Source organism: Scyliorhinus canicula, chromosome 12 (genome assembly GCF_902713615.1).
Source record: "Scyliorhinus canicula chromosome 12, sScyCan1.1, whole genome shotgun sequence".
Taxonomy (NCBI): domain Eukaryota; kingdom Metazoa; phylum Chordata; class Chondrichthyes; order Carcharhiniformes; family Scyliorhinidae; genus Scyliorhinus; species Scyliorhinus canicula.
The window spans coordinates 101729389-101742981 of NC_052157.1; the positions used below are offsets into that span (position 1 = coordinate 101729389).

General features: G+C 46.2%; 2 protein-coding genes across 2 annotated transcripts in view; one reads left to right on the forward strand and one right to left on the reverse strand.

Moving 5' to 3' along the window:
- nup88 (nucleoporin 88) overlaps nucleotides 1-6244 on the reverse strand; it is a 76708-nt gene extending 70464 nt beyond the window's left edge. The window contains exon 1 of the mRNA XM_038813604.1: nucleotides 6017-6244. Within this exon, the coding sequence (XP_038669532.1) occupies nucleotides 6017-6223 (207 nt within the window). The 5' untranslated portion in view covers nucleotides 6224-6244. The remainder of the gene's footprint in view (nucleotides 1-6016) is intronic.
- A 53-nt stretch (nucleotides 6245-6297) lies between these two features.
- Nucleotides 6298-13593, forward strand: part of rpain (RPA interacting protein) — a 38036-nt gene continuing 30740 nt past the window's right edge. Inside the window, exon 1 of the mRNA XM_038813619.1 lies at nucleotides 6298-6479. Coding sequence (XP_038669547.1) covers nucleotides 6408-6479 — 72 coding nt within the window. The 5' untranslated portion in view covers nucleotides 6298-6407. The remainder of the gene's footprint in view (nucleotides 6480-13593) is intronic.

A 13593-nucleotide genomic window follows, 5' to 3' on the forward strand; every position in this document is an offset into this window, starting at 1 on the left:
TCCTTGTTACCTCCTCAAAGAACTCTAACAGATTTGTCAGACATGACCTTCCTTTGACAAAGCCGTGCTGACTCAGTCCTATTTTACCATGCACTTCCAAGTACCTTGCGATCTCATCTTTAATAACAGACTAAAATCTTACCAATGAACAAAGTCAGGCTAACCAGTCTATAATTTCCCATCTTCTGCCTCCCTCCCTTCTTAAACTGTGGTGTTAGATCAGTTCTTTCCAGTCCTCTGGGGCCCTTCCTGCCTCCAGTGATTCCTGAAAGATGGGAGGTGGGCCGAGGGGGTGGGGTTGCCTTGTTAGTTAAGAACAAAATTAAATCTATGGCACTAAACGACATAGGGTCGGATGATGTGGAGTCTGTGTGGGTAGAATTGAGGAACCACAAAGGCAAAAAAACCATAATGGGAGTTATGTACAGACCGCCTAACAGTGGTCAGGACCAGGGGCGCAACATGTACCGGGAAATAGAAAAGGCATGTCAGAAAGGCAAGGTCACAGTGATCATGGGGGACTTCAATATGCAGGTGGATTGGGTAAATAATGTAGCCAGTGGATCCAAAGAAAAGGAATTCATGGAATGCTTACAAGATGGCTTTTTGGAACAGCTTGTCATGGAGCCCACAAGGGAGCAGGCTATTCTGGACCTAGTGCTATGTAATGAACCAGACTTTATTAAAGATCTTAAAGTAAAGGGAACACTTAGGAAGCAGCGATCATAATATGGTTGAGTTCAGTCTGCAGTTTGAAAGAGAGAAGGCAAAATCGGATGTAATGGTGTTACAGTTAAATAAAGGTAATTACGAGGGCATGAGAGAGGAACTGGTGAAAATCAACTGGAAGCAGACCCTAGCAGGGAAGACAGTAGAGCAAAAATGGCAGGAGTTTGTATGCATAATTGAGGACACTGTACAGAGGTTCATCCCCAAGAAAAGAAAGATTATCCAGGGAGGGATTAGACAGCCATGGCTGACAAAGGAGGTCAGGAAATGTATCAAAGAAAAAGAGAGATCCTATAAAGTGGCCAAAAGCACCGGGAAATCAGAAGATTGGGAAGGCTACAAAAACAAACAGAGGTTAACAAAGAGACAAATAAGGAAGGAGAGGATCAAATATGAAGGCAGGCTAGCCAGTAATATAAGAAATGATAGTAAAAGTTTCTTTCAATACATAAGAAACAAACGTCAGGCCAAAGTAGACATTGGGCCAATTCAAACTGATTCTGGAAGGCTAGTGATGAGAGATGAGGAAATGGCTGGAGAACTTAATAAGTACTTTGCGTCTGTCTTCACAGTGGAAGACGTTAGTAATATCCCAAAAATTATAAAGGGTCAGGGGGCTGAGTTGAGTATGGTTGCCATTACAAAAGAGATGGTGCTAAAAAAGCTAAAAGGTCTTAAAATTGACAAATCTCCTGGCCCCGATGAGCTACATCCTAGAGTTCTGAGGGAGGTGGCTGAAGAAATAGCGGAAGCGTTGGTTGAGATCTTTCAAAAATCACTGGAGTCAGGGAAAGTCCCGGACGATTGGAAGATCGCTGTTGTAACCCCCTTGTTCAAGAAAGGATCAAGACAAAAGATGGAAAATTATAGGCCAATTAGCCTAACCTCGGTTGTTGGTAAAATTCTAGAATCGATCGTTAAGGATGAGATTTCTAATTTCTTGGAAGAGCAGGGTCGGATTAGAACAAGTCAACATGGATTTAGTAAGGGGAGGTCGTGCCTGACGAACCTGTTAGAATTCTTTGAGGAGGTGACAAGTAGGTTAGACCAGGGAAACCCAGTGGATGTGGTCTATCTGGATTTCCAAAAGGCCTTTGATAAGGTGCCACACAGGAGGCTGCTGAGTAAGGTGAGGGCCCATGGTGTTCGAGGTGAGCTACTGGCATGGGTTGAGGATTGGCTGTCTGACAGAAGGCAGAGAGTTGGGATAAAAGGTTCTTTTTCGGAATGGCAGCCGGTGACCAGCGGTGTCCCACAGGGTTCAGTGTTGGGGCCGCAGCTGTTCACCATATATATTAATGATCTGGATGAAGGGACTGGGGGCATTCTAGCGAAGTTTGCTGATGATACGAAGTTAGGTGGTCAGGCAGGTAGTGCTGAGGAAGTGGGGAGGCTGCAGAAGGATCTAGACAGTTTGGGAGAGTGGTGCAGGAAATGGCTGATGCATTTCAACGTGAGAAAATGTGAGGTCTTGCACTTTGGAAAAAAGAATCCAAGCATAGACTACTTTCTAAACGGTGAGAAAATTCATAATGCCAAAGTACAAAGGGATCTGGGAGTGCTAGTCGAGGATTCCCTAAAGGTAAACATGCAGGTTGAATCCGTGATTAAGAAAGCGAATGCTATGTTGTCATTTATCTCAAGAGGGTTGGAATATAAAAGCAGCGATGTGCTACTGAGCCTTTATAAGGCTCTGGTTAGGCCCCATTTGGAGTACTGTGTCCAGTTTTGGGCCCCACATCTCAGGAAGGACATACTGGCACTGGAGCGTGTCCAGCGGAGATTCACACGGATGATCCCTGGAATGGCGGGTCTAGCATATGAGGAACGGCTGCCGTTCCTGGGATTGTATTCATTGGAGTTCAGAAGGTTAAGGGGAGATCTAATAGAAACTTACAAGATAATACATGGCTTAGAAAGGATGGACGCAAAGAAACTGTTTCCGTTAGGCGAGGAGTCGAGGACCCGTGGGCACAGCCTTAGAATTAGAGGGGGTAAATTCAAAACAGAAATGCGGAGACATTTCTTCAGCCAGAGAGTGGTGGGCCTGTGGAATTCATTGCCGCAGAGTGCAGTGGAGGCCGGGACGCTAAATGGCTTCAAGGCAGAGATAGATAAATTCTTGATGTCGCGAGGAATTAAGGGCTATGGGGAGAATGCTGGGAGGTGGAGTTGAAATGCCCATCAGCCATGATTGAATGGCGGAGTGGACTCGATGGGCCGAATGGCCTTACTTCCACTCCTATGTCTTATGGTCTTATGGTCTTATCACCACCAATGCCTCCACAATCTCCTCAGCTATCTCTTTTAGGACCCTGGGGTGTAGTCCATCCGGTGTAGGTGACTTATCAACCTTCAAACCTTTCAGTTTCCCCAGAACCTTGTCCTTAGTGATGGCCACTGCACTCACCTCTGCCCCCTGATTCTCCTGGAGCTCTTTCGATAGGACACATATCCTTGTATATTTAGATCCCAGCCCTGATCCCCTTGCAGCCACGTCTCTGTGATGCCCACAACACTGTACCGGCCAATTTCAATGTGCGCAACAGGCTCATTTACCTTGTTCTGTATACTGCGTGCATTAAGGCACAATACCCTCAGTCCTGCATTGACCACCTCGCTTCGCACACTTGTCCCTTTTTTGCTCTGCCAGAGGGTGATATTCTATTATTTTTGTTCGCTATTTCCCCTTCAGTTATGACACCTTCCAAGCTAACACTCTGGTTCCAACCCCCATGCCATAGTAGTTTAAATCATCCCGAGTGACCCAACAAACCTCCCAGCCAGGATATTGGTGCCTCTCAAGTTTAGATGCAACCTGTTCTTCTTGTACAGGTCGCATCTGCCCCGGAAGAGATCCCAATGGTCCAGAAATCTGAAACCCTCCCTCCTACACCACTGGTTTAGCCACATTTATAGCTGCACCATCCTCCTATTTCTAGCCTAACTGGCACGTGGCACAAGGAGTAATCCTGAGATTATAACCAGAAGTCCTGCTTCTTAGCTTACTGCCCAACTCCCTGAACTTCTGCAGGACATCATCACTCTCCTCCGTCCACCCACCCACCCTTTTCCTCCACCCCTCTCCGTCCATCCATCCCTCGTCTCTCCCCATACACACCCCTCTCACATGCCACCCCTCTCCGCAACCCCCCCGCAATCCTCAATAAGGTTTGTGAGGCATGATCTAACATATCCCTCCAAACATCATACTCCACCAACCATATCCCTCCAAACATCATACTCCGCCAACCATATCCCTCCAAACATCATACTCCGCCAACCATATCCCTCCAAACATCGTACTCCGCCAACCATATCCCTCCAAACATCATACTCCGCCAACCATATCCCTCCAAACATCGTACTCCGCCAACCATATCCCTCCAAACATCATACTCCGCCAACCATATCCCTCCAAACATCATACTCCGCCAACCATATCCCTCCAAACATCATACTCCGCCAACCATATCCCTCCAAACATCATACTCCGCCAACCATATCCCTCCAAACATCATACTCCGCCAACCATATCCCTCCAAACATCATACTCCGCCAACCATATCCCTCCAAACATCATACTAGACCAACCATATCCCTCCAAACATCATACTCCACCAACCATATCCCTCCAAACATCATACTCCGCCAACCATATCCCTCCAAACATCATACTCCGCCAACCATATCCCTCCAAACATCGTACTCCGCCAACCATATCCCTCCAAACATCATACTCCGCCAACCATATCCCTCCATACATCGTACTCTCCGCCAACCATATCCCTCCAAACATCATCCTCCGCCAACCATATCCCTCCAAACATCATACTCCGCCAACCATATCCCTCCAAACATCATACTCCGCCAACCATATCCCTCCAAACATCATACTCCGCCAACCATATCCCTCCAAACATCATACTCCGCCAACCATATCCCTCCAAACATCATACTCCGCCAACCATATCCCTCCAAACATCATACTAGACCAACCATATCCCTCCAAACATCATACTCCACCAACCATATCCCTCCAAACATCATACTCCGCCAACCATATCCCTCCAAACATCATACTCCGCCAACCATATCCCTCCAAACATCATACTCCGCCAACCATATCCCTCCAAACATCATACTAGACCAACCATATCCCTCCAAACATCATACTCCACCAACCATATCCCTCCAAACATCATACCCCACCCACCCCCCCCATATCCCTCCAGACAACATACTCCACTCCCCATATCTTTCCCAGCGTCATATTCCACCCCCATCTTATTCCACCTCCCATATCCCAACATCATATCTCACCCTATATTCCCCATCATATCGCACCACATATCCCTCCCAATAGTCCACCCATATAGCCATTCCAACATCATATCCCCCTCCCATCATATCCCATTCCCATTACATCCCTCCAAATATCACATTCCACTCCCATATTCTTCCCAATATCACATTCCACTCCCATATTCTTCCCAATATCACATTCCACTCCCATATTCTTCCCAATATCACATTCCACTCCCATATTCTTCCCAATATCACATTCCACTCCCATATTCTTCCCAATATCACATTCCACTCCCATATTCTTCCCAATATCACATTCCACTCCCATATTCTTCCCATATCACATTCCACTCCCATATTCTTCCCAATATCACATTCCACTCCCATATTCTTCCCAATATCACATTCCACTCCCATATTCTTCCCAATATCACATTCCACTCCCATATTCTTCCCAATATCACATTCCACTCCCATATTCTTCCCAATATCACATTCCACTCCCATATTCTTCCCAATATCACATTCCACTCCCATAGTCTTCCCAATATCACATTCCACTCCCATATTCTTCCCAATATCACATTCCACTCCCATATTCTTCCCAATATCACATTCCACTCCCATATTCTTCCCAATATCACATTCCACTCCCATATTCTTCCCAATATCACATTCCACTCCCATATTCTTCCCAATATCACATTCCACTCCCATATTCTTCCCAATATGACATTCCACTCCCATATTCTTCCCAATATCACATTCCACTCCCATATTCTTCCCAATATCACATTCCACTCCCATATTCTTCCCAACATCACATTCCACTCCCATATCCCTTCCAACACCACATTCCACTCCCATATCTCTCCCAACATCACATTCCGCCCCTTATCCATCCCAATACCATCTCCCAATACCATATCCCACCCCCCATACAACATTCCACCCCGCCCCCGCGCCGCGGGCCATGAACCTGGTAGGTATTGACGCCGTTGTTCAGGTTCCTGATGTTGGTTGTGAACAACACGCACTGGTCCGAATCCCAGAAGAAAAGATCATTGTTGACGCACGAGATGATATTCTTGGCCGCTCCATCCCAATTCCTTTCCCCCCTCTTCAGCCGGTCTAACACGGGATGGTTGAGCAGCTCCGCCCACCAGTGCTCACAGCCATCTGCCATCTTGCCGGAACCACCAGGAAGTGCGTCACTATCATTGCCGGCCAATAGGTGATCGCGCGGCGCGCATGCGCCCCCTTCCGCCACGGGACGCGCGTGTGGTGCCGGCGCTGACGGTTATTGCGCATGCGCAGTGGAAGCGGCCATGGCGCCGGTTGCTGGGTGAGAGCCGGATCTGAGCCAGAGGATGGAAGCGGATCCCAGGCACAGAGCTCTATATAAAACCCGGCCTGCCCCCTGGAAGGAGACATACAGGAAGGTGAGAGGCTCGGAGAAATACTGGTGTCAGCGGGACCGGGGCAGGAGCGGTTAAATGGTAGACCTCCCTTGTTTGAAGCAATGTTTTCTCCATCGGAGGAGAGATGAGGCAGGACAGGGTGGGTCAACCTGCCAGTGTGCTCAGGCTGTGGGCTGGGATGGCTCAGACTTGGCTGTGCAGGAACGGTGAGGGACGGGGGCAAAGGTGGGACAGGCTGGAGCAGGTGGGCCTGGGGACAGGCCAGGAGGCAGTCAGCTGGATATACCTTCCACTTCCCTCTGCGCATCACACTGTACCACCCAAACATTCAATTGGTTGCTCTGACAGTTTCCTGCTATGTTGTTAATGTACCAGGGCTGGCACCAGGAGAGACATTTGGCAATTTTTCCATTCAGAATTTCTCCTTTTAGCTTGTGTGTTGCAGAATTTCTTTGGTATAAATTTAGAGTACCCAATTCTTTTGTTCTCCAATTAAGGGTCAATTTAGCGTGCAGTATTTTTGGGTTCTGGAGGTGAGACCCACGCAAACACGAAGAATGTGCAAACTCCCCATGGACAGTAATCTGGAGCCGGGATCCAACCCAGGCCCTTGGTGCTGTGAGGCAGCAGTGCTAACCACTGCACCACAATGTTGCACCAAGGTGGAATTTCTAAAAGTGCAATCCCTGCTGTTTGCTCTAAATTCTGAGATACTGCATACTTTGATATTTCCAATCTGTATTCTCTAACCAAGGCAGCCATGGCTCGAGACAGAAAATTATTTATCCAAGTTCCACTCTATCGACCTAAGCTCAGAAAGCTAGGCTGGCAGTCCGGTGCAGGAGTGCTGCACTATTGGCGGTGCCACCTATCAGACCCCCATCTGTGCTTTTGGATGGATGTAAAATATCCCATGACACAGTGCAAAGAGGAAAAGTTCTCCCCAATATCCTGTATGATAGTTCTCTCTCAACCAACATGACTAAAACATTATTTTGTCATTAACACATGGCAAGGTTCCACAAACTCTGATGGTCAAATTGGCAGCGATGTTATCAACATTGCAAGCGTGACCACACTTTTTTTTTAAAATAATTTTTATTGAAAAAATTTTTTACATGAAAATATTTGCCCCAACTAACTATAGAATATTACAAAATATTCCCTCTTAACAAATATCCCCCCCCGCCCGATCTCGCGCGCGTTGTCCCTCCCCCCCCTCCCCCCCTCCCCCCCCAAAAACAAACAAAGCAACAATCAACATCAAACATGAACCGCGAACAAATTTGCCCGCCTTACAACCGTAAATAACCCACCACACCCGTTGTTGCCACCTCCCCCTCCCCCCCCCCCCCCCCCCCCCCCCCCCGGGTTGCTGCTGCTGCGACCTCTGTACCCTATCTCTGATCCAAAAAGTCGAGGAAAGGCTGCCACCGCCTGAAGAACCCTTGTACCGACCCTCTCAGGGCGAATTTGACCCTTTCCAACTGAATAAAGCTTGCCATGTCATTAATCCAAGTTTCCACGCTTGGAGGCCTCGCGTCCTTCCACTGTATTAATATCCTTCTTCGAGCAACTAGGGACGCAAAGGCCAGTACTCCGGCCTCTCTCGCCTCCTGTACCCCCGGCTCCACCCCAACCCCAAAGATCGCAAGTCCCCATCCTGGTTTGACCCTGGATCCCACCACCCTCGACACCGTCCTTGCCACCCCCTTCCAGAACTCCTCCAGTGCCGGACATGCCCAAAACATATGGACATGGTTCGCTGGACTTCCCGAACACCTGACACATCTGTCCTCACCCCCAAAGAACCGACTCATCCTTGTCCCCGTCATATGGGCTCTATGTAGCACCTTAAATTGAATGAGGCTAAGCCTCGCACACGAGGAGGAAGAATTAACCCTCTCCAGGGCATCAGCCCATGTCCCATCCTCTATCTGTTCTCCCAGCTCCCCCTCCCACTTGGCTTTCAGCTCCTCTACTGATGCCTCCTCCGCCTCCTGCATTACTTTGTAGATGTCCGATATCCTCCCCCCTCCGACCCACGTGACCACACTTTTAAATGTTGGTTGTAAGTTAGTTTGGATCCCCTGAAAGGCTCAGTATAAATACAAGGCTTTCCTTCTATGGACTCATGCCATGCACAAAATTGATCTTGTGAGACTGTCCTGTCGTTCTGTTTGAAGTTGACTAATACCGGTTGGAGTTTACATTTTCTCATTATTCTTCACCTTGGGTTTGCGTTTCTCTGCGGTCGGCTAAAGATTACTTTATCATTACTACCCGGGAGGAGAGGAGACCTTATTTGAGCTGCTGTCATTTTTTTCCCAATGGTTAAGTGTGATTTTTTTGTGTGTAAAGCCAGGAACAGATGATCAATTAATTAATGCATATAATGGAAAATATTCTTCTGAACTGCTGACAAATAATATTTAGTATTCTTTCTGTCCTAAGTATAATTGTAGTATTTGATTGAGTTGAAGTGGGGAACCTATACCTGGCACAGAAACGACTTCTTAGAAGCATGTCCCTTTGTGGGACCTTGTAAACCTGCGTAGGTTTCCTCCAACAAGTCCAGAAATATGTGTTTGTTAGGTAAATTGGACATTCTAAATTCTCCCTCTGTGTACCCTGAGGAAGGGTACTTCCTCATTCACCTGAGGAAGGAGCCATGCTCCGAAACAAACCTGTTGGACTTTAATCTGGTGTTGTAACACTTCTTACTATGCTCACCCCAGTCCAACGCCGGCATCTCCACATCACGTGTACCCGAACAGGTGCTGGAGTGTGGCGACTAGGGGCTTTTCACGGTAACTTCATTGCAGTGTTAATGGAAGCCTATTTGTGACAATAAAGATTATTATTATTATCCCCACCTATCCTTTTTGGACACTAAGGGCAACTTAGCATAGCCAACCCACCTAACCTGTGCATCTTTGGAATGTGGGAGGAAACCGGAGCTGCGGAGGAAACCTACGCAGACACTGGGAGAACGTGCAGACTCTGCACAGACAGTGACCCAAGCTAGGATCAAACCTGGGCCCCTGGAGCTGTGAAGCAACAGTGCTACCATGCCGCCCACTTTATAATCCCTGGAGTGCAGAAGGAGGTCATTCAGCCCGTTAAGTCTGCACCAACCCTCTGGAAGTGTGTCATTGTCTTTTCAAAAGCAATCTATAAGATGGAACATGAGGTTTTACACAAGGTTGGGGCTCACGGGATTGGGGTAATGGGGCTGTTTAGCACAGGGCTAATTCGCTGGCTTTGAAAGCAGACCAAGGCAGGCCAGCAGCGCGGTTCAATTCCCGTAACAGCCTCCCCGAACAGGCGCCGGAATGTGGCGACTAGGGGCTTTTCACAGTAACTTCATTTGAAGCCTACCTGTGACAATAAGCGATTTTCATTTCATATATTAGAATGGTCGCTTCGTACTACAGAACCTGAATATTGCCAAAAAGGGATGTGTTACTTAAGCTTTTCATCTTGGATTCATCGGGACCAAACACAAGAATGCCAAGTTTCAAACAATCTCACAATTTATGCTACAGGGAAAAAGAGTGCTGATTGTTTGGCAAGACTTTACTTTATGCCATGCTTCTAGCAGATGAGTAGCAATAAAGCTTAACTCCCAGCTTCCAACAGGCTCTCTGCTCCCTGTCACAGCTGACTGAATCTTCCAGTGTCCTTCGGAAATCCATCTACTAAGATGAAGCAATCCACAAAATACTTCCACCAGCAAGGCCCACCTCCTTGTTCCTTAAATCTCAATGCCCCATTAGTCCTGTTCCCTTCCCTTTGAACAGAAATTCAGATTTTACAGACATTCTGCTTAGCTGTTAACACAAAAACTGTTCTCCCTAGTCTTTATAGCAATAGGCACTAATTGACCCCACAGCAGTAAAACGTTTTTTTGTTCCTCTGTGTCACTCTTGTCTTACAAACATCACTGCCTCATTTCTGTGTCAAGGTGAGAAATTTGTTTCAATGGGTTTGGGTTACAGGTCACAAGAGGCCCGTCCCTAGGTAGAATTGGTATGATCACCGTCCCCCATTCAGCACATCCTGCTTTATCTTAAATTGAAAGATGCCATTTAAAGCATAGCCATCTTGGTGGCACAGTGGCTAGCAGTGCTGCCTCACAGCGCCAGAGACACCGATTCGATTCCGACCTCGGCTGACTGTTGGAGTTTGCACTTTCTTCCGTGTCTGAGGGTTATCTCCGGGTGCTCCGGTTTCCTCCCACAGTCCAAAGATGTGCAGGTTAGGTGGATTTGCCATGATAAATCGCCCCTTTTGTATCTAAAGGTTAGGTAAAGGTTACGGGGGATTGGGCCTAGTTTGGGTACTCTTTCAGAGGGTTGATGCAGACTCAATGGGCCAGATGGCCTCCTGTACTGTAGTGATTCTACAATTCTTGTAAAGTCTCACATTCAAACACCTGCCACCGCCCCCCCCCCCCCCCCCCCCCCGAAAAAAATGAAAATAGTATTACTGTGGCAGTAATTGTTTTTCCATAACAGTATCAAAATACAATATTGTAAACATGTTAATAGCTAAAATATTACATACAGTACAGGTAACATTATTTTCTCTTTTGGTACATCTCATCGTTGTGCATTTAGTCTTGGCAACATTATAATATTTAACCTGTAACAACCATCTGAATGTGACGATTGAAATTTCAAATCCAATGAGTGTCAGTTCTTATAGTCTTGAGTCTCTTGTAAATGTGAATTTCTTTTACTAGCCGATTTACTCTATTTTAGTCTCTACAAGAGATCCCCTTTTTCATTTTGCGTATCCTATATAGTTTTCCACAGTCTTATGAAATAATAATATTTATTATTGTCACAAGGAGACTTACATTTACACTGTAATGAAGTTACTGTGAAAATTGTACCAACATTTGCATTCTTCATGTTACTTATGAAAACCAGTATTGGATTGTACACATTCTGGAACCAGGGATAAAGGTTTCATAATTTGTTCAGTCTGGTTAAGTTTTGTCAAGAACAGCCTTGCTGGCAAACCAGCTGGTTTCTGTGTATTAGCGAACATAAACTAACTCGAGGTGAAATCTCCTGTCACACCCCTTTTTACGTTCTGGATTCAGGAGTTTCTTTGCCCTTCTTTGAAGTCAATGGGAAAACGCTGATAATTTGGAAACAGGCTCTAAATCACTCTGTTCAGGCTGATCTCAATTTGCTTCCAGGTCTGCATGTCTTTTGATGTCCAAGATCATAAAGGGAATCTCCAGCAGCCAAACATCCAAATTGTCCTGCGTAACAGTTCAATTCACTGCATCCTGTTTACATTGGTATTTTGATGTTCAGTCCACAAATTTAAAACCATTATTTTTGTTATTCTTCCCCTCTCAAAGTTTGAGCTTTGTCTAATTCATAGATACATATAATATATATATATATATATATACACACACACATAGAAGGTAGGAGCAGGAGGAGGCCTTTTGGCCCTTCGACCTTGCCCTGCCATTCATCATGATCATGGCTGATCGTCCAACCTGCTAGCCTAATCCCGCTTTCTCCCCATAGCCTTTGATCCCATTCTCCCCAAGTGCTATATCTCGCCGCCTCTTAAATATATTCAATGTTTTAGCAGCAAATACATCCTGTGGTAATGAATTCCACAGGCTCACCACTCTTTGGGTGAAGAAATGTCTCCTTATATCTGCCCAAAACGGTTTACCCTGAATCCTCAAACTGTGACCCCTGGTTCTGGACACACCCATCATTGGTATCTTCTTCCCTGCATCTACCCTGTCTAGTCCTGTTAAAATTTTATAAGTCTTTATGAGATCCCCTCATTATTTTGAACTCCAGTGATAACAATCCCGACTGAGTCAATCTCCCCTTATATGACAGTCCCGCCATCCCTGGAATCAGTCTGGTAAACCTTCGCTGCACTCCCTCAAGAGCAAGACCAACCTTCCTCAGAAAAGGAGACCAAAACTGCACACAATACTCCAGCTGTGGCCTCACCAAGGCCCTGTATAATTGCAGCAACACACCCCTGCTTCTATACTGGAAACTTGTTGCAATGAAGGCCAACATACCATTAGCCTTCTTTACCGCCTGCTGTACCTGCATACTTACCTTCAGCGACTGGTGCGACAGGTCCCACTGCACACTCCGCTCGCCCAATTTACAACCATTCAAATAGTAATCTGCCTTCCTGTTTTTGCTTCCAAAGTGAATAACCTCACACCTACCAAATTATGCTGCATCTGGCATTGATTTGCCCACTCGCCCAACCTGTCCATATCTTGCTGTAGGATTCCTGCATCTTTGTCACAGTTCACCCTCCCACCCAGCTTGGTATCGTCTGCAAACTTTGAGATGTTGCATTTTAGTCCCTCATCCAAATCATTAATATATATTGTGGATAGCTGGGGACCCAGCACCAATCCCTGTAGTACCCCACTAGTTACTGCCTGCCAATTTGAAAAGGGCCCATTTATCCCTACTCTTTGTTTCCTCTCTGCCAACCAGTTTTCTACCCACCTCAATACGTTTCTCCCAATCTCATCTGCTTTAATTTTGCACAATAATCTCTTTTGCGGGACTTTGTCAAACACCTTCTGAAATTCCAAATATACCACATCAACTGGCTCCCCCTTGTCAACTGTATTGGGTACATCTTCAAAGAATTCCAGCAGATTTTTCAAGCATGATTTCCCCTTCATAAATCCATGCTGACTCTGACTGATCCTGCCACTGCTTTCTAAATGTTCCGCTATAAAGTCCTTGATAATGGATTCAAGCATTTCCCCCACTACTAATGTTGGGCTTACTGGACTATAATTCCCTGCCTTCTCTCCCTCCCTTTTTGAATATTGGAGTGACGTGAGCTACCCTCCATTCTGCAGGGACAGTTCCAGAGTCTATAGAATCCTCGAAGATATACCCAATGCTCCTTTACCCTTCTTGTAATGTGAAGACCAGAGCTGTGAAGCATGTTCTAATTACATGAGTGAAAGCCCTTTGCATGAAGAAGTATCAGAAGATGTCCAGTGTCCATGAAGCCACTCAGAAAAGAGTCAATATCTTGAGGAAGAATGAGGAATAGAAACATTCTTATCCAGTGATCACTTGCTGTTTAACTTCTGGAGTCT